General features: G+C 40.3%; 2 protein-coding genes across 2 annotated transcripts; one reads left to right on the top strand and one right to left on the bottom strand.

Annotated features, from left to right (window-relative positions):
• Positions 1-27: 27 nt before the first annotated feature.
• fyna (FYN proto-oncogene, Src family tyrosine kinase a) lies at positions 28-20,340 on the bottom strand. The gene is made up of 12 exons (XM_063909367.1): positions 20,151-20,340; positions 13,513-13,769; positions 11,312-11,408; positions 8,746-8,844; positions 8,436-8,539; positions 7,962-8,111; positions 7,690-7,854; positions 6,278-6,457; positions 5,784-5,860; positions 4,752-4,905; positions 3,209-3,340; positions 28-1,616 (listed from the first exon to the last, which is right to left on the bottom strand). Exons 2-12 carry the CDS (start codon positions 13,757-13,759, stop codon positions 1,408-1,410), a joined length of 1,614 nt encoding a protein of 537 aa, XP_063765437.1. The 5' UTR covers positions 13,760-13,769; positions 20,151-20,340; the 3' UTR covers positions 28-1,407.
• A 2,907-nt stretch (positions 20,341-23,247) lies between these two features.
• On the top strand, positions 23,248-25,933 carry marcksb (myristoylated alanine-rich protein kinase C substrate b). Its single transcript, XM_063908000.1, has 2 exons — positions 23,248-23,630; positions 24,621-25,933. Exons 1-2 carry the CDS (start codon positions 23,535-23,537, stop codon positions 25,197-25,199), a joined length of 675 nt encoding a protein of 224 aa, XP_063764070.1. The 5' UTR covers positions 23,248-23,534; the 3' UTR covers positions 25,200-25,933.
• The last annotated feature ends 433 nt before the right edge of the window (positions 25,934-26,366 follow it).

The following is a 26,366-nucleotide window of genomic DNA, read 5'->3' as shown; positions in this document are numbered from 1 at the left end:
TGGTTTAAAGTGTGGAGTCCACGGGACGATGGTGGCAAGATTGTTTATTTCAAAACCAGAGGTGTACAAGTAACAGACAGAGACAATAAATAATGCCGAGACCAAAAACATGTTTCGTAGATCTACTGAATTAGGGCAAACACAGTGATACAAAATCGACTTCTTGCTCACTTTTCCAACCGTGAAAAGCAACTTAAATACGCACGGAAAATGTGTATTGTCCTGGAATGCACACAGAGAGAAGTTTGACACTTGAGGTTGGGAGAAATGTCATCCAGAGCTGCAGATTTCCCTGGAAAAGTCACAGAATTAAGTGATCTTGACGACACATAAAACTGGCCGAAATGTTGAGCAAAAATAAAACAGTGAAATTAACACGTTTGGTCTCCTAAACGACATGTTATTTTAAGATACACATTATGGAGGGACAAACACAGGTCACTTCCTTCATTCCCGTCATGTAGGTGGCAGTTTGTTTGTTTGGCCGCTGAAGCGAAAGGACAAGAATTCTTACACAGCTTGCAGCCATACGATAATGCAACATACATTTTAAAATATTGCCAGTATAATAAGCAGTCAGCCAAACAATGGTTGCAGTTAAAGAGAGGAAGTCAGCCTCCTTTTCAACTACAAGAAGCTGAACTAAAAGTCACTTTAAGTCGATCAGGAATCATTGGCTGAAGCTGAAATGCAATGAATGCACTTAATATTAGTGCAGATGCCATACAAGTTTGGGTGGAATAGTCCATGATGCACTAAGTTAGTGTGTAGAAAGCATAAAGGCATTCTCTTACAATATAAGAATATTACTAAACATGAAAAGGCAAGAACAGGTGTTATAGTACATCTAAGTTCCTTGAGAAGAGGAGAGCAGTATCGTTATATTCACCCCGTAAAAAAGGTCAGTGGACTCCCAAAAAAATGTTCTGAGATGCTTCGGTCCACGATGTCTAACTAGTACCATTCCTACAATTATTATGTCACGATTTGTTACCAAATGTGAGCTTCACACAATTTTCTACGAGCTGAAATCTGAAATTACTTTGACCTCGGATTAAAAAAAAAAATCCACACATTTCCAAAATATCAAAAGTAATATAAAATGAAACATAAAAGAGATAAGTAAACAAGCAATTTATATTTACACTACGTACAGGTTACACAACACGTCTCATCTCGTTCATCCATGGCAGTTATTTTTAACTCCATCTCCCAGCACCCCCCTCCCACCCCTCTGAATATCCTCAGATTTGATAGTCAGTGTGCCGTCAGAGCAGCAGCTTGGAAGTCAAGAAGTCAGTCAATGAACTTTGAATTGTTACAGCCACAGGATGAGAGAGGAAAGGTGGAGTCTGGCTCCTCCTGGTGGAAAGCCGGTGAGATGACATGAGATGAGTGCAGTGGGGCTCAGAGGTTATCCCCCGGCTGGTACTGAGGCTCAGTGGCAGTGAAGTAGTCCTCCAAAAAGGCCTGCAGGTATTCGAAGGTGGGCCTCTCCTCTGGGTCTTTCTTCCAGCACTGCACCATCAGCTCGTGCAGAGAGGGGGGGCAGTCCTGCGGGCACGGCATCCGGTAGCCCCGCTCCACCTGCTCCAGCACCTCACGGTTGTTCATGCCTGGAAAGAGGAACATGAAAGAATAAAGGCAATGCAATAATAACCTTCTCAGATCACTGTTTCACTTTAACAAGTTACTTCATGAGTTCTTTCATCAAGAAAAATGTGTTCTTTTACATTCCCGGAAAAAGCAGAAAGAACTGATTTTTTCCGTGTGTTTCTATTCTATTGTTCTTTTTTTAAACCACTTACTTTATTTAGGTTGTTATGTATTACCCTTGTTTTTATTCAAACTGTTTTACTAGTGTTAGTGTTTTTATAGCTTTTAATTCAGGTTTATTATATTTACTATTGTCTTATGTGCAGTGGTCAAGCACTTAAAACTGTACTCATTTGTTTTAAATGCACTATACAAATAAAGTTGCATTCATTAATTGAATGCATGTCACCAAAACAATCCTAGATCTAATTTAGAGTGAATGCAGAAAGAGGACTAAAATATTTGGTTGAAAGCTTTACAAGCCAGTATGTGGACCAGCTTAGATTATTTTGGAAACATATGTTATGGTTTACTGATCCAAAAAGTCGACAACTAAATTCCCTGCTTAATAATAGAAGGGACTCAGAAATGAATCTAATATGAAGTCATTTGAGCACGACTGGGACTGGATTTTTATGTCTTTTGTCCAGCAGTGGCTTAGTCAGTAGGGGATTGGACTGGGAATCGTAGGGTCGCCGGTTCAAGCCCCCAAACAGACTTGAAATATGGAAAGTGGACTGCTACTTGGAGGTCCCAGTTCACCTCCTAGGCCCTGCTGTGGTGCCCTTGAGCAAGGCACCGGACACCTCTAATCCCCCCCTCCCCATTGCTCCCCGGGCGCTGCACAATAGCTGCCCACTGCTCCTAGCACTAGGATGGGTTAAATGCAGAGGACCAATTTCACGGTGTGTGCTCTGCTGTGTGCATGTACAGTATGTGACAAATAAAGAGGGTTTCATCCTCCGATTCTATTGTATTCTATGAAGTAAAACAATATGCTGACAATATAGTGTTAGAAATCTGTTTTACATGCAAACATTATATAAACAAAGATACTCTGATGCATGTGACTTAACCTGCCATACATTGAATACAATCATACAATTTAGTGGTTTCATATTTGATTCAGTCAAATATGATTATATTGTTGAATTTCTAAATGAAAGGTTGCACTGTGTATGTGAAAAATAAAGATTTCATTAGGAGTTGACTTCAGTTGAATTTGATTGGTGGGGCTTCTTTTAGATGAACTTCCACCTTACTGCAGGTTAAATCTTCCAGAGGAATTGAAAAACATGTGTGGTTGTGCGGGAGCATGTATTTCAATGGCTCATTCAAATGCATTCAATGTCAGTATAATGTCAGAATGTGTACAGCAGATAAACAAGAACACTGTCCTTTCACATGTTTTCACACTCGTCTGGGAACATTGCTCTGCATAATGCACAACATGATGAACATTATGCAACATGCTGCTCTTTTTTAGAATACAGATCCATGGCTAGCGTCTCAACAGACTCAAACACTCTCACGCACTCTGCATTAATCAAATATGAGCAATAATCTGCAGTTGGGATGAGATTACGTAAACCACAGAGCTGCACACTCTCACCTGGATAGGGCACTCTGCCCTTGGTCACCAGCTCCGTCAGCAGGATGCCGAACGACCACACGTCCGACTTGATGGTGAATTTCCCGTAGAGAGCAGCCTCAGGAGCAGTCCACTTTATTGGAAACTTTGCACCTAAAAGAAATTGAGATACTGGATGTTAAACTGCTGCAACATGTTTGTAATTTCCCTGTTGTCTTTCCAGCAGAAATACAAAGAGAAATAACCTTTATCAAAACCCAAGCCGTAAGTAGGCCAGGTTGCTCTGTGTCAATGTTTCCCTTTATCTGTGCTTTCATTAGTGCAGAGACATGAGGACATGATAACATCCCACCAGGGAAAAACCGGAACAATTCCATTATCGCTCTCCGTCTCATTTTGCACTTGGCCTAAATTGAACGAGTAAATATTTAAACCGCGAGTGACTGAAAATGTTGACAAAGTGACTAACAGAGTTTGGAATTCCTCCTGATGTTGTTCAAGTCTGCCAAAATAATCAGGGAGAACATCGTTCCAGTGATTCAGGGCAGGGTTGTTTATTCCTAATTCTTCTAATGAGATAAACAGCGACAGATGGATATTTAGGTATAACATGCGCTCTGGCTTAAATCCTGCACTGAACCCGTATATAGGTTTAATATTCTGTTGTGTGTGTGCCTCGCTGCAACCACATGTGCTTCTGTTTTCCACTGGTTTCACCAAGACACATTCCTGCTCATTTACTGCTGTTATTCTGAAAGTATTATGTGTGTGTCTGCATGTAAAATGTATCATGGAATTAACTAAGTGGAATAAGTAATCTGCCAGCCCGCCAACTTTTTCCTCTGGCGTTGGGATTTTTAAGAAAATGCTGTGGTTGAGAACACCACAGAACAAATTCATCTCTATTGCAACTGTAAGGTATTGCTTACTTGGAAGGAATGTACACATCACTGAATAAGAACATGCTACACGAGTAGTATAATCAGTTATTAGTTGTATTTAAATATTTATTGTAACACAGTTCCTAAATTACAACCACATTAGCTTTAAGCTGGCTCATATATAAGTAAACGGGTAGTGTGTTATATAATTGACATATTTGATTCATAGGCATGTTCTGGAACTATAAGAAGCATCAAAGATTTCCAATGATGTTTATACGTAATAACAGATAATGATATCACTGAGAAGTGCCACAATCACATTAAATCTAGACATTTGAGCATTATTGCTGTGTTTTAAATGCAAAATTACAGCTTTTGCATCCTAGGGGTTTCAAAGTACCTTATTTTCCACTATGTTAATTGCCATCCCCATAAGACACACAATTCCCCATGTATGCATGTATAAACAAAGTATAGGAAGTTATCTTGAATATAGTGTTTGGCCTTCTTACTGCAGTGCTACACTGACTTCCTGTTTATGTCTAAGATCACTTCTGATTGGACCCTGGTACAGATGTTTTCTAGCAACTGAATCACCAAGTGTTTACAAGCTTAAACATTCTTTACATTTCAACAAGTCAATTTGCTAAAAGCTGGTGCAGCCCAACTCAGTGACCTACCTTGTCTCGCTGTGTATTCATTGTCCTCGATAAGCCTGGCCAGACCAAAGTCAGCGATCTTACACACAAGACTTTCTCCGACAAGGATGTTGGCAGAGCGCAGGTCTCTGTGGATGTAGTTCATCCTCTCAATATATGCCATGCCTGCTGCCACCTGGGGAATGGAGTTATTTTTTACAATTAAAATTACATCACAGTTTTGAGGTGATTTGATGTGTTCTAAGCAAGATTTAAATGTAGATTTACAGCTATTTTATTAGCCTCAAACTACAATTACTGCCTCTCGCTTGGACTGCTTCGCCAAACAGTCAAGTAGAAGTTTACATCTGACCAAAACGTCATCTGCATGTCATCATCATTTTACCCTCTTAGATATTTGTGGGAAGTGTTCATAATTAGCAAATAAATTCAAGAGTTATCACAGTGACTTTGACCTTTGAACACCGAATTCTTTGAGTCCAATATGACGTATTTGTCGAACGTCCAAGAAATTCCCGGACAACTCAAAAACATAATGCCTCCGGCTGCGACGGTCACAAGAAAAAATAAAATAAAATGGGGCTGAAATAAACGGGATTACCACTGACCTGGAAACCCTTAGATGTGCCATATTTGCCAAATAAAATCCACTACTTATTGACCCTCGGAGAGTTATGAATCACAGCTTCAAAATAGAATAAAAGCAACAACTGAGTGCTCTTACATTAACGCTGGATTACTAACTTGAAATACTTTTTGTCCAATTGCTTCTAGAATAAACTTTTCCCAGACAAAGTAACAATGTGCTAAATCCACACTCTTGAAGACTGCCATTTTGGCCTGATAAAATTAAGGTTTGCCTAATGAATCTGTAAACATTGGCAGTTTATCACGATGGAAATGGCTGTAAATGGGCAACACTTATAAGCTTAAATGGATAAATTGGTAACAGCTGGATAAGGTTAAAGTGAATAAGCTTCTCAGAGTGTCTGGTAACAAATCCAGCATGTAAAGCATCAAGATTTCCGTTCATTTTCATTTTCAGTGGCGTACCTGAGCTGCCATGTCCACTAGATTTGGCAGCTTGAGGGCTCGTCCTTCTCCATCTTTAAGGAAGTCAAGCAAACTCCCTAAAAAAAACATATGAAAGATTCAAGTTAGGAGGATCTGTCGTCTTGTATTGTCTTTATCTGCCAGATCTTGAATCAAGATTTGGATCAAAACTGAAGTAAGACATTGCAGCTAAAATCAATTCTGGGATTCCTGCCACATGTCACACTCGGCTCAGGCTTTATTCGTCAGTTATTGCTGTGGTAACTGAAGATCTCTGTTTTTACCAACATAACTCCTGTACAACCACTAGTTACTGTATGTATCCCTGTTATATTAGATGTGGTTTTATAACAGCATGCACATGCTATGAAGTAGGACACATACTGTACTGTCAGTGCAGATCCATGAATTATGCACACCCTGTGTAGGTGTATGCACAGATGCATGTATGTAATATTCATTATGTTTTAGTGTCATTTTAAAATAGCATCTACCTTTGCACATGTACTCAGTGACGATGTAGATGGGCTCCTCGGACACCACGGCATAGAGCTGCACCAGCTTGTCGTGTCGGAGCTTCTTCATGATCTGAGCCTCCTCCAGGAAGGACTCAGGCGACATGGTGCCGGGCTTGAGAGTCTTGACCGCCACCTTGGTGGTGCCATTCCACGTGCCTGAACATGAAGAAAAAGGTTGTTTATGGGTTATTCTCCAGGAAGTTAGAAACTAGCATTACAGCAAGATAGTATTTTTAATGTAAGATATTCACCATTTGAAAAAGAGGATGCATTGTCAGACAAAATTAAATAGAAAGACATAAAATAACATGCAAGTATTGCTTAACCTTCAATTTACTTTAGCCACTATCAGGGATTTTGTATTGGTTTGCAGAACATCAAGGTCAGATAACTGGCAACAATCGTGGCTGGATGTTGCGCAATTACAAAACTGAGTATGGCTTTGAGTTACAATCAATCGTGTTAACATGCTTATATTTACATACAGTTCTAATTATGTTCATGTAACTACATATAAATGCCTGTATATGAGTTGACATAGTAGGAGGAAGTAGGGGCTCTTATTGTGAAATAAACAGGAAGTTAGTTGTTGGTTTTGCGCTTGGAGCTATGGCTAGCGTCAATAAAGGAGTTGTTGTTTAAATACAAAAATTGTCTTCTTGTCGAGTAACAAATCGCACAATAGAATCTTAGAAATAAAATGATTGATATCTTGAAAAATAAATAAAGACTCAAAACAATCCCCGTTTCACCAACTTGTTTTCTTTTCTAGGCTTTCTTAACACATTTTTATAATCATAGTACAAAAAGAAGAAGTGAAAAGAAACCGGTACATCGAACATTGAGTGAATGCTTGAATAGATTGCTTGTGGGATTAAGATTAGCTTGGATGGAGATGAAAACGTTGCTTATAGAAGACAACTTTGATAAGAAACAATCCTTTCTATGATGTGATCTAATCCTTGTTTGTGTTACTAACAATATTTGTGGTATTCCCATCATCTTACAATTACCCAATATGGGAAAAATGTAGTTTTACTGAACCAATCTGAACTAAAACAACAAGTTTCTGAAGTGAGTAAAGATAAGCCCCGACACAAATACCATATACATTAGCTTTTAACTGGTCTTAAAATCCATGCAAACTCAAGCACAAATCATGGGAAGTATACAAATCTTATTCTAGTCCAAGTGGTCACTGAGTTTCAACAGAAATGAAAATTCCTAAATGAAATCACTAAAAGCAAACACCCCTCCCTATGGGTAACATTACATAACTGGGTGTTAGTTTTGAATGATCCAACACATGCAGTATGTTTCACAAACAGTGCTCCCAGCTGTCCAAAATCTTAATTTTTGCCACAAGAGAACGACAAAAAGATACGCACCCATCCAGACCTCTCCAAATTGGCCGTTGCCGAGACGTTTTATGAGCTGCAGCGACTCACGCGGGATCTCCCACACGTCTTTGGTTTTGACAGACAGGTCAGTGAGACGAGGCATGCCTTTGTGGCACGGTACGATCAGGCGACAGCACAGCCCTGCAGCCCTGGCTGAATCGACCAAATAACATTGTCATTTTAAGGGAGGAAAAGCAGACTCAGCTCTATCATGACTTCAGGTTTATGAACATCTTCCATAACTGTGGCAAGAGTCTCACCAGAGTAGTGCTGCACCAGCTGCTGGAGCGTCTCAAACTGGGCTCTGGTGGTGATGTAGTAACCTCCACTGTCCAGCTTGCGAATCTTATAGTGTTTGACGTGGTCTCCCTTGATGTCATCCCAGTCCTGGATGGAGAGGGAGTAGGCCCCTGGAGCAGAGACAACATTATTAGGAAAAACTCTGATGGCTCAAGTCGACTAAAGCAATCTCTGATGAGTGTGTATGAATCAAAGTGTGCAAAAGATTTAGGGCAATGAATATGGAGCACTTACATCGTTAATGGCATGATATTAAACTGAACTCTGAAATGCAATGTTGGTCTAATATTCTTTTATGTTTGTCTATAAATAAACAGCTTGTACTGCTACACATGTCATGTAAAGAGCTCCTAAATATTTATTTATTTGCTTACATTCTGTCTGTTCCCAAACTTTAAAGTATTTAACATGTTAGCATATTCGATGAGGAGCACCTTTGGTTGTTTCACTCTCACGGATGAGGAAAGTGCCTCTGGCGTTGCCGTTGGAGAGCAGCTGCCTCTCTGCATCCTTTCGGCCTAATTTCCCAAAATACCAGCTGCAGGGAAAGAGAGAAATAATCAAAATATGGTTAGTAATATTTGATTAAACACTTTTTTCAATACTATATCTTCTATTTTGACTCTAAGTGCCACTATGCACAGTTATAAAAAGACCGTGAGATGACCTCTCAAATATTTATGATGTATTCTCTACTGAGGAAGCTGCCGTGTGTGCTCATATAAAAAATAAAGTTTTACTCACTCCTCAGCTTGGATTGAGTCCACCGGAGCGACGTAATTGCTGGGAATGTAACCAGTTCCACCTGTAGTGAGAGAACGAGCCTCCCACCAGTCGCCCTCACTGGGGAGAGAAGAATAAAAAGGGAGATGGAGGTTGGAATAAACCCATCACACATGTACATATTATGCAGACAGGCAAACAAAGACACTCAGAAGTGGATCAGATTTATTGGCTGTGTTGTTTTGAGAGCTGAAGAAAAAGCACATAAAACAAACTACAAAACAAGTTGTTGTTCTGCTGCGGTGGCCCCCTGAAGCTGCAGTGATTTACAGTGGGGCAAAAAAGTATTTAGTCAGCCACCAATTGTGCAAGTTCTCCCATTTAAAAAGATGAGAGAGGCCTGTAATTTTCATCATAGGTATACCTCAACTATGAGAGACAGAATGAGAAAAAAAATCCAGAAAATCACATTGTAGGATTTTTAATGAATTTATTTCAAATTATTGTGGAAAATAAGTATTTGGTCAATAACAAAAGTTCATCTCAATACTTTGTTATACACCCTTTGTTGGCAATGACAGAGGTCAAACGTTTTCTGTAAGTCTTCACCAGGTTTTCACACACTGTTGCTGGTATTTTGGCCCATTCCTCCATGCAGATCTCCTCTAAAGCAGTGATGTTTTGGGGCTGTCGCTGGGCAACACGGACTTTCAACTCCCTCCAAAGATTTTCTATGGGGTTGAGATCTGGAGACTGGCTAGGCCACTCCAGGACCTTGAAATGCTTCTTACGAAGCCACTCCTTCGTTGCCCTGGCGGTGTGTTTGGGATCATTGTCATGCTGAAAGACCCAGCCACGCTTCATCTTCAGTGCCCTTGCTGATGGAAGGAGGTTTTCACTCAAAATCTCACGATACATGGCCCCATTCATTCTTTCCTTTACACGGATCAGTCGTCCTGGTCCCTTTGTAGAAAAACAGCCCCAAAGCATGATGTTTCCACCCCCATGCTTCACAGTAGGTATGGTGTTCTTTGGATGCAACTCTGCATTCTTTCTCCTCCAAACACGACGAGTTGAGTTTTTACCAAAAAGTTCTATTTTGGTTTCATCTGACCATATGAAATTCTCCCAATCCTCTTCTGGATCATCCAAATGCCCTCTAGCAAACTTCAGACGGGCCTGGACATGTACTGGCTTAAGCAGGGGGACACGTCTGGACCTGCAGGATTTAAGTCCCTGGCAGCGTAGTGTGTTACTGATGGTAGCCTCTGTTACTTTGGTCCCAGCTCTCTGCAGGTCATTCACTAGGTCCCCCCGTGTGGTTCTGGGATTTTTGCTCACCGTTCTTGTGATCATTTTGACCCCACGGGGTGAGATCTTGCGTGGAGCCCCAGATGGAGGGAGATTAGCAGTGGTCTTGTATGTCTTCCATTTTCTAATAATTGCTCCCACAGTTGATTTCTTCACACCAAGCTGCTTACCTATTGCAGATTCAGTTTTCCCAGCCTGGTGCAGGTCTACAATTTTGTCTCTGGTCTCCTTTGACAGCTCTTTGGTCTTGGCCATAGTGGAGTTTGGAGTGTGACTGTTTGAGGTTGTGGACAGGTGTCTTTTATACTGATAACGAGTTCAAAAAGGTGCCATTAATACAGGTAACAAGTGGAGGACAGAGGAGCCTCTTAAAGAAGAAGTTACAGGTCTGTGAGAGCCAGAAATCTTGCTTGTTTGTAGGTGACCAAATACTTATTGTACCAAGGAATTTACCAATTAATTCATTAAAAATCCTACAATGTGATTTCCTGGATTTTTTTTTACAGGCCTCTCTCATCTTTTTAAATGGGAGAACTTGCACAATTGGTGGCTGACTAAATACTTTTTTGCCCCACTGTATGTCTTCAAAGTCGAACCAAAATCACATACAGCCTTTCCCTAAATTAAGTCAAAAGAGAGGACTAAGGTCTTAAGAATGTGATATGGTTTGGTTCAGATTTTTGTAAGGCGACACCAACATAACTCCAGCTCTCAGATGTCAGTGTCAGTCAACACCGCTGTGGGAAGTGTCCACCCAAAAGCCCGGGAGCTCAGAAAGAGTTTCCACAAATATGTTTTATCCTCTTGTAAAGTGGGAAAATAGATAGAGTAGTAATATATATATATATATAAAAGTGTATATGTACTCACAGAAAGAAAGGATGGATTCAAATATCCGTTTGTCGCAAACTAGAAGGATAGGGCAATTACAGGGTCTAAAAACACGCCACACGACACACCACATATGCATTGTTTTGAAAGCAGAGCAATCCTGTCACTATTTCTACACCAGGTTTCTAGTTCATATTTTACTCCTACAATGCAAACCATCAGAAAGCTGATGTGTCTCAACAAATGTGTCTCAACATGCAAAAGAACCCCAATAATCCAGCTCAGGGCTACAACACAGTCATGTTTCTTTTGTCTGTGCTTATGAAACACCATTTCATCCCAAAAAGCAGCTTTAAAGACATTCGGACAGGATAGACAAAAAACAGAAAGTGGGGAAAACCAACCGCCTCCCTTTATGCTGTCATGCAGATGTTTCCACACTTACGTGCTGTTGAGGATCTGGAACCTCTCCCCCTTTCTGAAGCTGAGGTCATCCTCGGTCCTGGCTTCATAGTCATAAAGAGCCACAAACAGAGTCACCCCTGCAGGGATAACAACGTGACATTTTGGTGGTTAGAGTTAGCAGAGGTGTTTTTTTATTATGTGGAGACTCTCATTGTGGTTGTTCTGTTGGGTTTGTTCATCTGTTTCCCACATGGGCTTCTTAGTTATGTTATGTAATGGCAATAAAAATCACTGCCCTCATCATTTATATTTTGCAGCCCATCTGCTGCTTGTATTTTAACTACAAATGCATACAATTTATTTTATTTATACAGATGTACATTAAATATAAGAATCTATTTTGACAGACAAATCTTCCAGACCATTTTATCCCCTTTTTTCAAACTAATTTCACTTTCAACCTTAAGAAAATGCCTAAATACGAGTTCTGTTTTATAAAGATTTAGGCTTTTAGTGTCTTTTAGCTCACTTTTTGGGGGGTTTTACAGATTTTCTTTTCAAGATAAAAGCTCTGATAAAGCCCCTGTCTGCTACCTGCTCAACAGCAAATGGCATACAGCCACAGTCAATTATATTTGTCACGTGACCTTTATCGGCTGAATAAATTAGAAACCATTAGCTTCCCCTCAGCAAGTGTATAAGCTAATAACATCCCAAGGTTTAAAAATAAAACATTTACAAAACAATTCAAACCGGTCTAACATGCAAATGCATTGAAGTCTGCCTTCAAGCGTCATAAGACCGAGCTTCCTCTAGAAACAGTAAATGCTGCCAAGGTCTCTGTTAGGGAGGCCAATCAAATTTATCTGATGTGATTTGAAATGGCCTTGGACTCCATGTATCTCCTAATAAGCTTGAGACTGTAAAATGATTTCATTTTCTGATCTGATCTAAATCGTTTCTCGACACACAGTGCAGCAATAAAAACCCGGTGTGTTTCCCTTTAAGTGCAGTGACCTCCAAAATAAACCCTACAATGACCAAAGGGCTCACTGTGCCACAGGCAAACATGTTGATGACTTCACAAAGGGTTCACATGAGGTTTTCCCCCCGTGCTGGGTGACTGTTGTTTCTTTTACAAACTCAAATGTTAATGTTGTTTACTGTTTCCTCCTGGAGTATTTTTCTTCATTTATCCATACTGGTGGTGCTGACTCGACAGAGTGTTTGTCTGTGCTAGAGAAAAATGCCCAGAGTGATTTATATCTAAGCAGGAGATGCTGTTTATATATGCATCAAACATTATATATATCTTTAAAATCTTAAGTACGAGAGTGTCAAGAGGATTTCACCACTATTCAGCACAATGCCTGATCTTTCTGGTCGTGAAAGTACTTCAAAGAGCAATTTAGGTCATCGTTTTTTTTCTATTAGCTTTCAGACGGTGGACATTCATCTTCTGTAGCAACGAGAACATTCGCAACACCACAGTATCACCACACAAAGGAAGAACCACTTATTTACTATAGGACTAAGAAAGAGTAGAAAAACATTCTTCCATTTGAAATTCAAACCTTGCTCCTCAAAAAATAATGAATGCTAGTCAGTTAGCGTAGCAGACATTAGCATTTTTATGGAATATTGGACGAGGGCCAGACAGTGAGTGGTTTTCAGAGAAGTTTACAGATTTTGACAACTCAGACCAACATTTCATTTCTCTTTTAATTGCTGTGTTTGAAATTTGACCCTGTTTTATTGACAGCAACATATTTCAGAATTACAACGTCAACTTCTCTTAAAGGAACTGTGTGACATTTTACTAAATACGCTCATTCACTTCCTTACAGAGAGTAAGAGAAGTTAAATACAACTCTTGCATAAAATAAGTATGATGATACAAGCAGCAGGTAGCCGGTTAGCCTAGCTTAGCGTAAAGACTAGTAAGTGCTGGAAAAAGATCTGCATACAAGTATTTTACCCAAATAACCTTAGTTGTGTTATTCTATGTGGACATGTTTTATGGTCTAACACATTGACGGATAATTTGCCATTGTGGCAATAATGCTCAATAATACATGATTAGTTATGCATTAAAAAAGTATCAAAAGATGTATTTTTTAAACAGAAACAGCCTATACAACCTGCGCCTCCACAACTCTATTAGTCACTAGCCTGCTGCCTTGCATTCGAACCAATTTACATGCTCCACAGACTCATTTAAAAAAGCTCCTTGAACCTCACCTGTTCCTCCCCGAGACCGAAGCGTGCCAGACTGCGAGGACGTGTGGACTCCTCCGAACACGGTCACCCCCTGAGAAGCGCCGGTGTGGAAGTTGTTGTAGTTGGGGATGGTGGTGACCCCGAAGCTGGGGTAGTGCTGTGGTGTTGGGTCAGACCCATAGCGGTACCCCGAGTTGTGCGAGATGCTGGTCTCCCGGTCATCAGTGAGTTTTGCTGCTTCTTTGTCCTTACATTGCACACAGCCCATTCTCTACCTTCTGTGGGTGGAGAGAGAAAGAGAGGAAATTAGTACGTGGGTGAAATAATAGCTCAAAAGCCGTCTGCATTGGGGAAATTATGATTCAATATTCCATTATTTCAGAGCTTCCTCTGAGGTTTACAGAAAGCCTTATGAAAAATCTTTTAATTAGGCTGAAATTAAACACGATAGTTTAAACTCCATTAGTCATTATACTTCGGCACATAATCTGACAGAGATGCAGTGTATGAATAATGTAAACCCTGTAAATATGTGTACAGATGCTCTATGCTGGGAATATCCAGCTTAACTTACACTATAAAAGAGTTTACTATCTCTACTTATCATGGTTTAATGTTCCATCTTGTTAGGAAGAATTTACAACCAGCCATTGCATTTACAAGATGGCACGCACTTTGTTTTAGTTTTTTTTATAAGGAGCCACACACCCATCGACAGATTTAGTTAAAATGCACAGAGGGGCTCTTAAGCGAAAAGTCTGCGAGCGAGGTTTACTGTTGAGTCCCATGACAGGGGCTGGCCTCACTAAAGCAAAGTTAAACCAGTTTCTGTAACAAGTAAGGCAATCTGCTTTGCCAATTAAAAAAAAGAGCATTACCATCTTTATAAGACCTAGTTAAACTAATGCACATTTGAGCTCACTGTGCCCCCCTTTAAGCCCTGCAAGCTCATAGATCCACGGAGAGGAGGAGAGCGCAGGCAGCATTGTTGTCTTTTATCAGCACTAGCGGCCAGCTGACTTCTGAGACAGATAATTGAAAACACACTTGTTTACAGTCACTGTGCATGGGAAGAGGGGGTGCTGGGGGCAAACGCTGTAGCGGCAGGAGACTGAGGAGGAGGAGAAACACAGCTCTTGACCTCAGCTAAAAGATTCAGATCCACATAAACAGCAGAGTTGGTTGACTCACAGATGGTGTCTCCTCTCTGTCAAGAAGGATTAATACAACAAGAAGAATAACCATCTTTGAAAAAGGGTTTGGTCAATGATATGGACAAAATATTAGGTTTTGGTCAAGTAGTTTGGCAGTTCAAATGTGAAAATTCCCTGGTTTTCAGTCTTCTTTGGTAGTGAGCTAAATAGGTTTCCGTTTTGGACAACAAGCACAATTCACAATGTCAGTATGGACTCACCAAAAATGTGTGATGCCAATTTTTGCTAATTGCTGATATACTCTGTACCAAAAATTGACAGTGTTGCAAACTAGAAAATGTGTTACAATTCTTATTTATTTAGAACACTAAAGTTTAAAGCCCAAATGAGCTGGAGTCAGAGGCATGTCCTTAAGGACACGAGAGCTTAAGCTACAAAGTACATGACTGAATTCCTTAAGGCCTTTTTTATATTTACTAGCCAGAAACCCAAATGCCCCCCAAAAAAGTGCAAACAGATGTGTCACTTGCTGCAGAGCTTGAACTGCAACAGGCAGCGTTTAGTACAGTATGTTGTTGAAGACTTACCTCTTGCATGAGTATTACACTTTTTCAAACAACTAACATCTAAGACAAAGGGAAAATAAAGAAGGGAGTGCTCACATTTTGTCGTGGCACAAAGTCTATGATGCTTTGTAATCCTTAGTGTTGATGACATCTCACAGCTAGGTCTGCAGCTCACAGGCATAATAACAAAGAAATCACAGAATTCACCTTCTGTGCACAGAAACATTATTTAGTTTCTCCAGTCCTATATCTTCTTCATACTGCTTAACTATCAGAAGAGTGGAGCCACCGCAGAGCGGAGGAGAATCATTGTGATTCATTACTGCCAATGAAACCCCATAAATACCCAGAAGAAAAAACAAGGCCGGCAATAGCATTGCAGTATGAGCCCAGAGACCAAAGCTGTGAGACCAAAGACTGATATAGAAGGATCTCTAACAATCTTTCCCTTCTTCCATCTTCTGATATTTACCGTACAACTCTCTACGGTGAAGAAGGTATATCAAAAGTATAAATACACCTTAAAAGAAATGTTAAGCCTACAATTTTCATTTAGGTGAAAGGCTCTCCAAAAACAGTAGAAGTGAGAAGCTGAAGCCTGTCATATCATCAATGTGACAAGCTGTCAAACCATTAAGCAATAAGTCAAGGAGATATTGCAAAAAATAACCCACAGACATCCAGTGCAGACCAGCCTCTTGCTCGATGAAAACAGGGTTAGTAACTTATTAAAATCTCCGACAGCTTTGGTGGAGAATTGCACAAGCATGGACATATTAACTGTACTGCCTGCGACACCACAGTCTGCTTTCTGGTGGATTTTCTCTTTAACTGGAGTGATTGAAATGAAAATAGCACCGTATCCACTCCTGGAGGGATCAGAGTAAATGAGGGGAGATCTCACGTCGCCGTGTTGCCTGTGGGGATTATAAAATTCCTCCTGCTCTTGAAGTAAAAATACTATAGCTTTAACATGTCTGTAACTATTCTGCTGCACAGAAACTAGGCCATCTTGTTTTGTTTATATACATACGTTCCCTTTGTAGTCTTTCTTTGGTTCGTATAGTAAACATTAGCACATGGATCTATGTGTAGGTTGAGTAGAAGTTGCTCGATGAAAGCTCTAAAAAAATAGTTTAGCTTGAGAGCATTTGAAGGCAACAGGCAGATTTATCACATTTTCACAATAACACAATAAGAGCTGCATTCATCACTGGCTTTCAGATCCAAAGGACGACCACTCTCTGTTATTCAATTACACGCATGAAACGACACTGTGGATTATATCAAAATGTCAAGACAAAGCTCTGCTACATAACGATTTTAGGAGCGTTTCAGGGACACTCATAGCCACTCATACTCGACTGCTCCACGCCTGACCTACGGCTCAACTTTCTCCACCCCAAAAAACCAGATGATGGCATCACTGCCGCGGGGTTTGTTCCTTTCCGTGGCACGGCCTGGGTATCGCATGACCACCTCAGCCTGCAAGAACACTCATAATGCTATTTTCAGACCCAAATGAACAGCTTGCCTCCGAGAGGACCACACTAGCATGATAAGGAAGCTCCAGTGGGGAACGGATCGTAGCTATGTGGTGTGTTCTAACAGTTTTTGGCAAAAAGGCAGAGACGTGGAAGAGTGGGAGGACTTCACTTCCACATGGAGATGGACAGAGCTAGGATATTTAAACTCCTCCTCATGATTGGCTCAAGATGTAATCTGAAATATGACTTTAATGTCTGACCACATCTGTTGAACAGTATCTCAATACTGTCAAGACAAGATTCCTTCCCATCAGGAAGTGAAACCTTTTTTTAAATGAAGGTGCACATATTTATCTGAACAGAAATGAACCGAACAGGGCCAGTGCGACTTCATCACTCAAAAGCTGATGGGATCTACTGGATTTAAATTTTCTGAGCTTTTTTTCAGTGCTTTGAGAAGCTGGGAGCCATAATGAGATACTCTACCATGTATAGTAAGGCTGCAAGATCAATATGTGAAATTAAAAGGACAGACATGTCAGGGTCACACAGCGTGACTGATGAATGACACGGGAGAGAGAAAGTCCTGTTTGAGAAACAGACATACAGTGTGCTGGCCTGAAAAGACAATACATGTCAAGACTGAAAATATAATAACGGGCACTGGTGTTTATTTATTGTGGACTGAAATAGTATGTGGATCAACCGACTAATTATCTGCAACATTTTTAATGAATTATTTCAATTTGTTCATCGGTTCCCTTTAGTGATCTACAAAGTTACAAATCAAGTCCCCCGTTTGAGCTTGATCAATGAATCTTCTTGCTTTTCAAACGTTTGTTTAAAATGGAAATTATTGATTTAAAGCATCATATTTTTTATTTATATACCAGGTAAAATCCAATAAAGTATGATAAGGAGAAACACCAAATTCTGAAAATGCTGTCATTTTGCTTGAAAAACAAGATAAGATTCAAAACAATGCATGCTCTCAGCTCAAAAAAAAAAAACAACAGTTGGAAATTTGACTAACAAATTATGCTCAACTGGCCCCTACATCTTAGAATGTCATCATTATTTATGAATTTACAAATCTCTCCATACAATCATTTTGCAATTCAGACCAGCCTCTAACAAAAAAGCTCTGTTTAATTTGAAATGTGGGGTCCCTTTACACTCTGATCATTGACACAAATCAAAGTCAAACCTCCCACACCCCTCCTACTGAAGCCGCGCTCTCAACGACCTTATTCAACTCCAAAAAAATCAACTTTCTGTTCATTCAACAAAGCATTTACGCAAAAGAAGATACTTTTCTCGTGCGCCAAATGCATATGAAACTCTCTCCTGTGTTTGCTGGATTCGGTACAACTCTGACAATCTCCTCCTTATGGCTGTCATTTTCTGAATAGTTACAACATGTGCTTGTGTAAGACAACTGAGTTCATTCAGTATATCAACAACAAGACAATGACCACATTTCACTCTGCTACAAGATTATCAGCACAATAACATGCAGTGTTGAGGCTTTCAAAGCATTCTTCTCATACTGAATGAACAGAGGTGGTTATAAAACCCACAGCTGAGCTTCATACAGTACGTACGCGTGGGTTTAAGCCTTGACTGTGTTTTGGTGTCACAATGTTCACAGTTGAGTATGTTGAGTCACGTTGTTAAATCACTGAACACATTGTAAAGGCCCATTCAGTCAGTGATATTGGTGACTAGTAGATGAATATTTATCAAATGGAAGAAAAGGGCAAATTTGAATAACATGAACCTTTTCTCTTTTCTCCACAAAGAAGAGCAGATTTTTGCTGCGTTTGCCTGTCAGTCTGAACTAGGGGGTTTAAAACATTTTTTCCAGATCTCACGCCAGTGAAGGGCAGTGGTCGGTGTAAGAATACACTGGAAATATTGATGTGGTGGGTCTACAGCAATGGAGGTTAGAAGTTTTCTGCAAGAACTGAATAACACTTGAGTTTAAAAAAAAGAAAACTGAGAATGAGCCAGAAGGTGTGTGTGTGTGTGTTGCAGCAATTACTTGATTTAATCACTTTGTAAAAAAAACGTTACTAGTATCTATTTCGAGAGTTGTTCAAATTAAACACACATCTTAAAGACTGTTACTATACATCTCTTAATGGATTATTTCTTTACACATTCTACATATTTCCAACCAATGCTATTAAATTGGTCTTGTAAATTGGTTGTTTTCCCATAATACTGCGGACAAACACACAGACCAAAGTTAATAAGGGTAAAAATGAATCTGCCAATTAGATTTGTTAAGGTGATGTCTTCAAATGGTTTGCAGTTTTCTGATTAACATTCACAAATTAAATATGTGTTCTTAAAATGTTCTTAAATAATTCATCCATAAGCAAACAGATGCCTGGTTGTTTTCTGTTGAATATGTAATTGATAATTCAACTAATTTTTGCAGCTTGAAATTAAAATAGCATCAGCTGCTGTGGCTGTTTGTATGACATTTGTTGAGTAGTCACAACACTACTTGATATATTGTTGATGAATACATTTAGCTTTAACCAAGTAATTAATTAACCCAAACAAGTAATTAATTAAACCCATTGTAAGGACATACTTCATTAAAACCTAAACTCAACCACAATTAGTGGCTTATACTCCAGTGTGCCTAATAAGTAGGCTAAACTGTATGGACAGAGAGGGCCTGAGGGGAAGTATATAGGCTCCATGAACCATAATATGTAACTCCTTTCATTCAAAATTCATACACAGCACGCATGACAGTTGTGTAGCCATGCATGGACCAATGACAGGCTGGATACTGAAAGCTTCAGGCTGCAGACCCACACACAGCTAACTTATTGCACAAGGATAGAACCGAGGCTTTAGCCCCCAGTTACACACTGTGTACACCATCCCTGGTGTTTGCCAACAAGATGGATGGCTGCACCTCCAGACACATCAGATGACCCGATTAGGACAGCTATAATTGGATATTAAACAGCGCAGCAATGCAATTAGCTTTAATCATAGGACAATTATTTTGGGGTGAATCAATAGGAGGCTGTCTGGAGGCCATTGTGGCGTTCATCGTGTGTGTGAATGGCCTCACTGGTCAGCGATGCTCTGTAGCGCATCCATCCCTGCTGCAACACAAGAGCCCCCTCTCCACAATCACAGCACTGCAAAACATCATCCACAATTACGAGACCACCACCTCTCTCTCTGTGTTTTTACCCCCTCTAAAGGCAACGCTTTCCGTCAAATACATGCACATGTATCTGCAGGACGACTAGAGGGAATACTGGCTGTATTGCAGCGACCCACAATGTGTTATTTATCTCCTCTGCTCTCTCTTTCACCGAGATGAATTCATCTAACAGTCCACAGCGCAAAATAGGGGACGAGGCGGGTGCACCAATTGAAATTCAACACAGAAAGATAAAAAAGAAAGGCGTGCTTACCGTAGAAAAATCAGATTAATCCATCGGAGTTTCCAGAGGGACTTTCGTGCGGGAGATGGCAGATATTTTTCTACTCTGTGAGTGTTTTTCCTTTGCATTGAGGGAGAATCGCGGTCCTCCCTGCCCGATTCAGGAGCTGCTGTCGCCGCCGTGCGTACAGATGATGACGAAGGCGAACAGTCAAGTTCACAACAATAAAATGCACCGCTTCTGGTTCATCCTTTCAAAATAAAGCTACTGTTCGTACGTCATTGTAATGTGAAAACAATGATACAGTGAGTACCAAAAGCATGAACGCACATGATTATGACTTATGTAATACTGCATAAGCATGATTATGATAAACAAGACCGGTACATGATTTTTAAATGACTTGGTTGCGTGCTTTTATTGTGACCTGCCAATAGTGCTTTATTTTCCGGTTTATCGCTTGACGTCTTCACGTCAAGTGATTGCGTGCAGCTGCTGCGGATCGACGCACACCTAAAGGGTTGTGATTGACACCGCTCTCCTCCAATGACAAACTACAAGTGGGAGGCCCCTTTGCTTTTTAGGAGACTAAAAACAAAGCATGATGGGCAAATTGTCTGTTGTTCTCTCAGAGATTAAAGGCTATTAAAGAGTATTTAAATGGGAATAAGAAACACACAGATTTGCATACAGATAAAAACACACTATTAAAGCGTACATTTTTTTAAATGGGATCCAAAACCCTTATTCTCATGAATCTTTGGGTCCAGTTTTAACAAATGTACCTGGATTAGTTTTAGTCAAACTAAAATTATTAGCAGGTAATAATCCTCTTTGCCTGTAGGGAAGCTAGTGAGCTAAATATCAAGTTTATAATTTTTTTTGTTGGCAAAACTTGAAATTGGAAAACAGTGTCATCTCCTGTATTTATATTTCATCCGCAATATTGAACCCCTCACAGAGAAATGTGGGTGCAAAACACAACATGTCTTGCAAAAGTTATGGAAAACAAATCTTCATCCAGATTACAATGTTTTGCATAGTATATAAACAAAATGTAAATCTGTTCAAACACGTGATTTTGAATCACACTGCTGACCTTTCACCTCTGTTAACATAACATACTTCGAGTTTTGAAGTGGTTTCAACACTGACCAGGCTTCAATAAACCAAATTTGCACAACAAAGCATGCAGTGGCTCAAGAACACTTTGACGCATGGGCACAACCACTACCTACCCAACCTTCACTGCGACCTTTAACAGCCCTTCCATGACTTGTCAAATTCAACCCCGAATGAACTATTTTAAAATGATATTTCAGGGTGGTTTTTTTTCACTTTTACATTCAACAGTTTGGTCTTTGTTTGCTCTTGAAATAAATCAGGGACATTTTATAAACTTTTCTTTTTTGTTTTTTAACTTTGGTGGCACAACATACATTTTACAAAAAATCGCCGTGTGAATTCTCTCTTTAAAGTTCTTGATGTTTATGTCATTATGTCAAATATTTGTATTGCTATAATAAAACAGATCATTTAACTCTTGTTTTGTTTTACTTAAGTGAAATTAAATTTTTCATTTTTTTCTTCAAATGGACACCATTTCTTTTCATGACGTTATATACAGTGTTATGAGCTCAACTAGGTCCTCCTTATTGAAAATAAATTGTGGTGAAAAACAAAAACTTTTGTTGTTTGCACCCAAATAATCTATAAGGCAGAAAAGTGAGAAGTTGAATAAATACCTTTGGCATGTTTAAGATCTGTGGATTTATTGTTTCATTAGACACATACTGAACACACACAAACACAAACTGCGCGTATAGATCCTGACGCTGTACAGTATCTTCCTGACAGGTGAAGTCTTTATGTCTGAATGTCTGGCCTGCATGGTGCTTCGTGCCCTGCTGGCTTTGTCCCCTGGTTTACATATTCATGGCAGCTCAGCATAATAATTATAGCTTTGCATGTAATCAGAATATCACAACAATGAGCGTGGCCTAGTTAGCCTGATGAAGATAGGGCGGGTGAAAGAAGTCACCCTAATCCTCAAACTGTTGTCTGCACTGGTGTGAACTCACTCTCACCCTACTTCTCCAAAAAACAGGAGTCATGGTCGCTAAAAGCCCTCGGTGTGCAGCCTCTTCCTTGGAGCCATTTTGGACTTGTAACCATGGAGATGTGGGTCATGCAGTGATGGCTGAGAGGAGACTTGTGGCTGGTGGTGGAGTCAAAGCACTGCAGGCTGCTGGGGAAGAGGGCCATAAACTCTCATTATATCTGGGTCACTGGGATGCTCCAGCTGCAACCAGCATACAAGACGCTATTATGCAAGAAGAGGGATGAGGGAAGTTGTGGGTACAGGGGCTTATAGTTACAGGGGACGTCTGTTTACCAAGCAAGGCATATGTCAGGAGGGTGCGTAATGATATGACATGAGACCAGCTGAGCTGTGCTTTCTCCGAAACATGCTGTTGTTTTTACACTCGCATGTCTTTTGTTGTGATAAATAACTTCTTAGTCCCTATTTGTTTCAGCGTAAATAATACATTTAATTCTACCTGTGTTTCTTAATCTGCTAAACATTAAATAATGTTTTATGATATTGTGCACTATTGCACATTGTATTGTATATTGATGTATGTATATATAATACATTTTTAATAAACAAATTGTACTGGTGTTGTAGATGAAACCTGCTTTACAATGAAATGCAAGAATGGCCAAAAAATGTTGCTACAGCGAAACAGAAATATTCCTTACGACAAAAATGGAACTTTATGTGCATGTAAAACATATAAATGTTGGCCATTTATGTATTTTCTGTAAACATATTGTGATTTAAATATGGGATTATCCAACATTTATGAGATATTCCATCCTTGAAATCAGCATGTAGTTAAATCTGTTGATACTGTAAATCTTCATGAAATCTCAGTCGTTATTTTTCAGTCATATAAAATCACGTTTCTGCACCATAAAGTGAATATAAGAGCAAGTAGTTGGCCATGTTGTTGTGTCTCCTATTGTCCAAGGCCCCCACTCCATGACCCCCCTCCACTCGTTGGATTCCTGACTTGTGATTGGTGGAGACGGGCTGGCTTTGTCGTCATAGCCCCAGTGCCCATTCATCAGTGGACTTGGGCGTTGTACTCCGCATCTCATTTGCGGCGGGGCCAATTTCTCCATTTACAAACTCCGCTCGAGAAAAAATTGAAAGAATTCCCGTTTCTTTTGCATCTTTGCCACAATTTTGCAGGTTCTCGTCCCTCTGCGGTCACTTCGGTTTCGGGCTGATCCATCGGTCTCGGCTGTAGAAGGAGTTGCCGGCGCTTGACTTGAATTTTTGGGGAGGAAGCTTGCGGTCTTTGTTCATTCATTTGATCGGTTGGGTTCCTTTGTTGCACCAAAAGCATGGGAGCACAAATCTCCAAAACCGCTGGAAAAGAGGAAGCTGCGGTGGAAAAGCCAGCAGAAGGTGCAGCTGTTGCAGCAAAGACGAATGGACAGGTATGTATTTTAATTATTTAAGTCTTAATTGCTCCGGTGGAATTTTGTCTGGTTTTAGCAATGTGTTGAGTCAATGGCGTGCTCCTTGTTCCCTGTAGCGCATCCCGACGCTCACCGGCATTCAGGGAAAGTGACCACATGTATCCATTTTCACCGGCGAGAGCATTGTTCCTTAATGATGGTTTTTTTTTAAACGCAACGTTATTTAAAATTGCTGCATTTTCTCTTTTAACTGCTTTAAATTCATACGGGTATATTTAATTAATTCTTTTTTTAAAACAGGCTGCACATCTTATTTGTTGAGTGTAGTTTACCAGCTCAAAATTGACATTTTTGATTTATTATAATCATTATTCTGGGGCTTTGGCTTCTTAAACATTGCGGCTGCTTTTGTATTCATTTGGTTGAAATGTGTGCAGCGGGGGTTTATGGGCGCTCTCACTGTGGCATGGCCATTTTAAAAAACGATACCACGCCTTTGTTGCCAGATTCAAGAAAGGAGCCACGTTTTTGTACCAACACTACCCTATATATCAACCAATTGTTTGAAAAAACACCGAGTTCAATGATGGAAATATATCTAAATTAAAACAAACACACAATGGTTGATCAAAATGGTAATTAAAATAAGGCATAAAGTCCCAAAATTCCTATATTGTGTCTTGTGTCTCCATACTGAACACCACCTGGCGGGCGCCGGCCGTACTGCAGTCTAGCAGACTAACCTACTGCTGAAAGCCAAAGAGCTGTCGTCACTCTCCTAGTAACAGATGTTTCTGCAGTTTTAGGGCTTTTCCCTATTGGTTAGTCCATGCATTTGATTAAATTCCACAACATGCCAGGTTTAGCAGGGGGTAGGCTTGCACACACATTGTCTTATGTAAGCCAGAGTTGGTCTAAGATGCATGATTACAGATGGACAAACTCCTGTTTACTTAAATAGCATGGCAAAGTTCACAAAAATGACCGTTTCATTCTGTTTCCTTCCAGGAGAATGGCCACGCCAAAACCAATGGGGATGCCTCTCCATCTACAGAAGAGGCTAACAAAGCTGAAGTCCAGGCCAACGGCAGCACTCCTACTGAGGAGGCACCAAAAGAAGAGAATGGTGAGAAAGTAGAAGCTGTAGAGGCCAACGGTGAGAAGGAGCCTGCCGCCACAAATGGAGAGGCTTCTGCCAAGCCGGAGGAAGGCACCCCGTCCAGCAGCGAGGATGGCAAGCAGAAGAAAAAGCGTTTCTCCTTCAAGAAACCCTCCTTCAAGCTCAGCGGCTTCTCATTCAAGAAGACCAAGAAAGAATCTGAGGAGGCAGCAGAGGAAGGAGCCGCAGCAGCAGAACCGGCCGAAGGAGAGAAGGCAGCATCCGAGGAGGCAGCTGCTGAGGAGGCCAAGCCTGCAGAGGCTGCAGCTGAGGAGGGAGCCAAGGAAGCTGCAGCTGAGGAGCCAAAGGCTGAGGAGGTGAAGGCAGAAGAACCTGCAGCAGCAGAGGCAGAGGAGAAACCAGCTGAGGCTTCACCCACTGAGCCAGAGACGGCAGCCAGTCCAGAGGCCACGGCTGCCGCTGAGTAATCCTGCTGAACCAGACACCGGAATGAAGGAGCCTGTCTGAAGGAATGCGAGGACTTGTCTAAAACCAGGGATTTTTTTTTGTTCATTTTTGTTGGTGTTTGTTTACTATTCTGCAACCATCTCATCCATAATGACTGCAAGGTCCTTGGCAGTGACGAACAGGAGGTGTATTGGAGAGTGTGCTGCTTCCTCACTGCTCATTGGTGCTTGCATGTGTGACGTTGGCCGTGTGTGAAAGTGTGAATGCGAGTGTGAATGTTTTTTTTTCTTTCTACATGAACCATGACTTTGTTGACACGTTGCTGAATTTGACATATTTTATCAAAGTATTTGGTGCTGGGCAATTGGATGTAGCAGCTAAAGCTGTGTCTGCAAGATTTGACACATTGTGATATTTAAAGGGAAAGTCCTAAACCAAGTCTTAAATGTTGTCTTTGCAGTGCACAGTTGTTTACAACTCTTAAAAATGCGACACTCCTGTGGACACAACCATTCCTGAATTAAGTAGATATAGTTAACTGTCAAAACAATAGATGCTCATCACTTTCCATTAGATACCACCATTTCAGAACTCCGTAGTAATGCACGTTGTATAGACTTTGATATTACTGGTTTTATGACTGAGATGTACCTAAATGACTGAAGTTTTTAACAGATTACCCATTGTAAATGAAGTTTTTCTTGTTTTTCACCATTTGTAAGATTGAATAAAATTGGGAGATGTTTTAAGCAAATTGTGTGTCGAGCTGTAATGACTTCAACACCACTTAAATGTTACACTAGCACACACAAATTTTGTCATGACATGTTTTAATGTCATTATTGATTTGGTATATGAGGCTTCACCTTATTCAATATGGAATGTAACATTGCATAAACTAATTATAGCGGTCAGCCCTAATGAAGCATAAAGACATGTAGTGCCACTCTGAGCTCATTTATTTATAATGGTTAAAATCTGCTTATTGATTTGGTAACTGGGTAGGTTTCATATTTCAGTTTCGTGTTGTGTGACTCACTGAGCACTCTTCAATTCTTTGCATTACAGCACCCTCTTGTGGAGCATTTTAGGAAATATCGGGACGTTTCAATCGTTATGAAGAATAGACCTTTTAAAATACTTGGCATAAAATCTCCCATTTACGGTACACTTCAATTCTTCAGCAG

The sequence above is a fragment of the Eleginops maclovinus genome, chromosome 19 (assembly GCF_036324505.1).
Source record: "Eleginops maclovinus isolate JMC-PN-2008 ecotype Puerto Natales chromosome 19, JC_Emac_rtc_rv5, whole genome shotgun sequence".
Lineage (NCBI taxonomy): Eukaryota > Metazoa > Chordata > Actinopteri > Perciformes > Eleginopidae > Eleginops > Eleginops maclovinus.
Note: the sequence above shows the minus strand (reverse complement) of the source record. Positions and strands in the feature narration are given on the sequence as shown.

Excerpts from the sequence above, each read along its gene's own strand:
- fyna (XM_063909367.1), bottom strand. The coding sequence starts at position 13,759 with ATGGGCTGTGTGCAATGTAAGGACAAAGAAGCAGCAAAACTCACTGAT. Across the intron at positions 8,540-8,745 it reads GACTCAATCCAAGCTGAGGA|CTGGTATTTTGGGAAATTAG; the intron begins GTGAGTAAAACT and ends CTTTCCCTGCAG. Across the intron at positions 8,112-8,435 it reads TGAGAGTGAAACAACCAAAG|GGGCCTACTCCCTCTCCATC; the intron begins GTGCTCCTCATC and ends TCTCTGCTCCAG.
- marcksb (XM_063908000.1), top strand. The coding sequence starts at position 23,535 with ATGGGAGCACAAATCTCCAAAACCGCTGGAAAAGAGGAAGCTGCGGTG. Across the intron at positions 23,631-24,620 it reads CAGCAAAGACGAATGGACAG|GAGAATGGCCACGCCAAAAC; the intron begins GTATGTATTTTA and ends GTTTCCTTCCAG.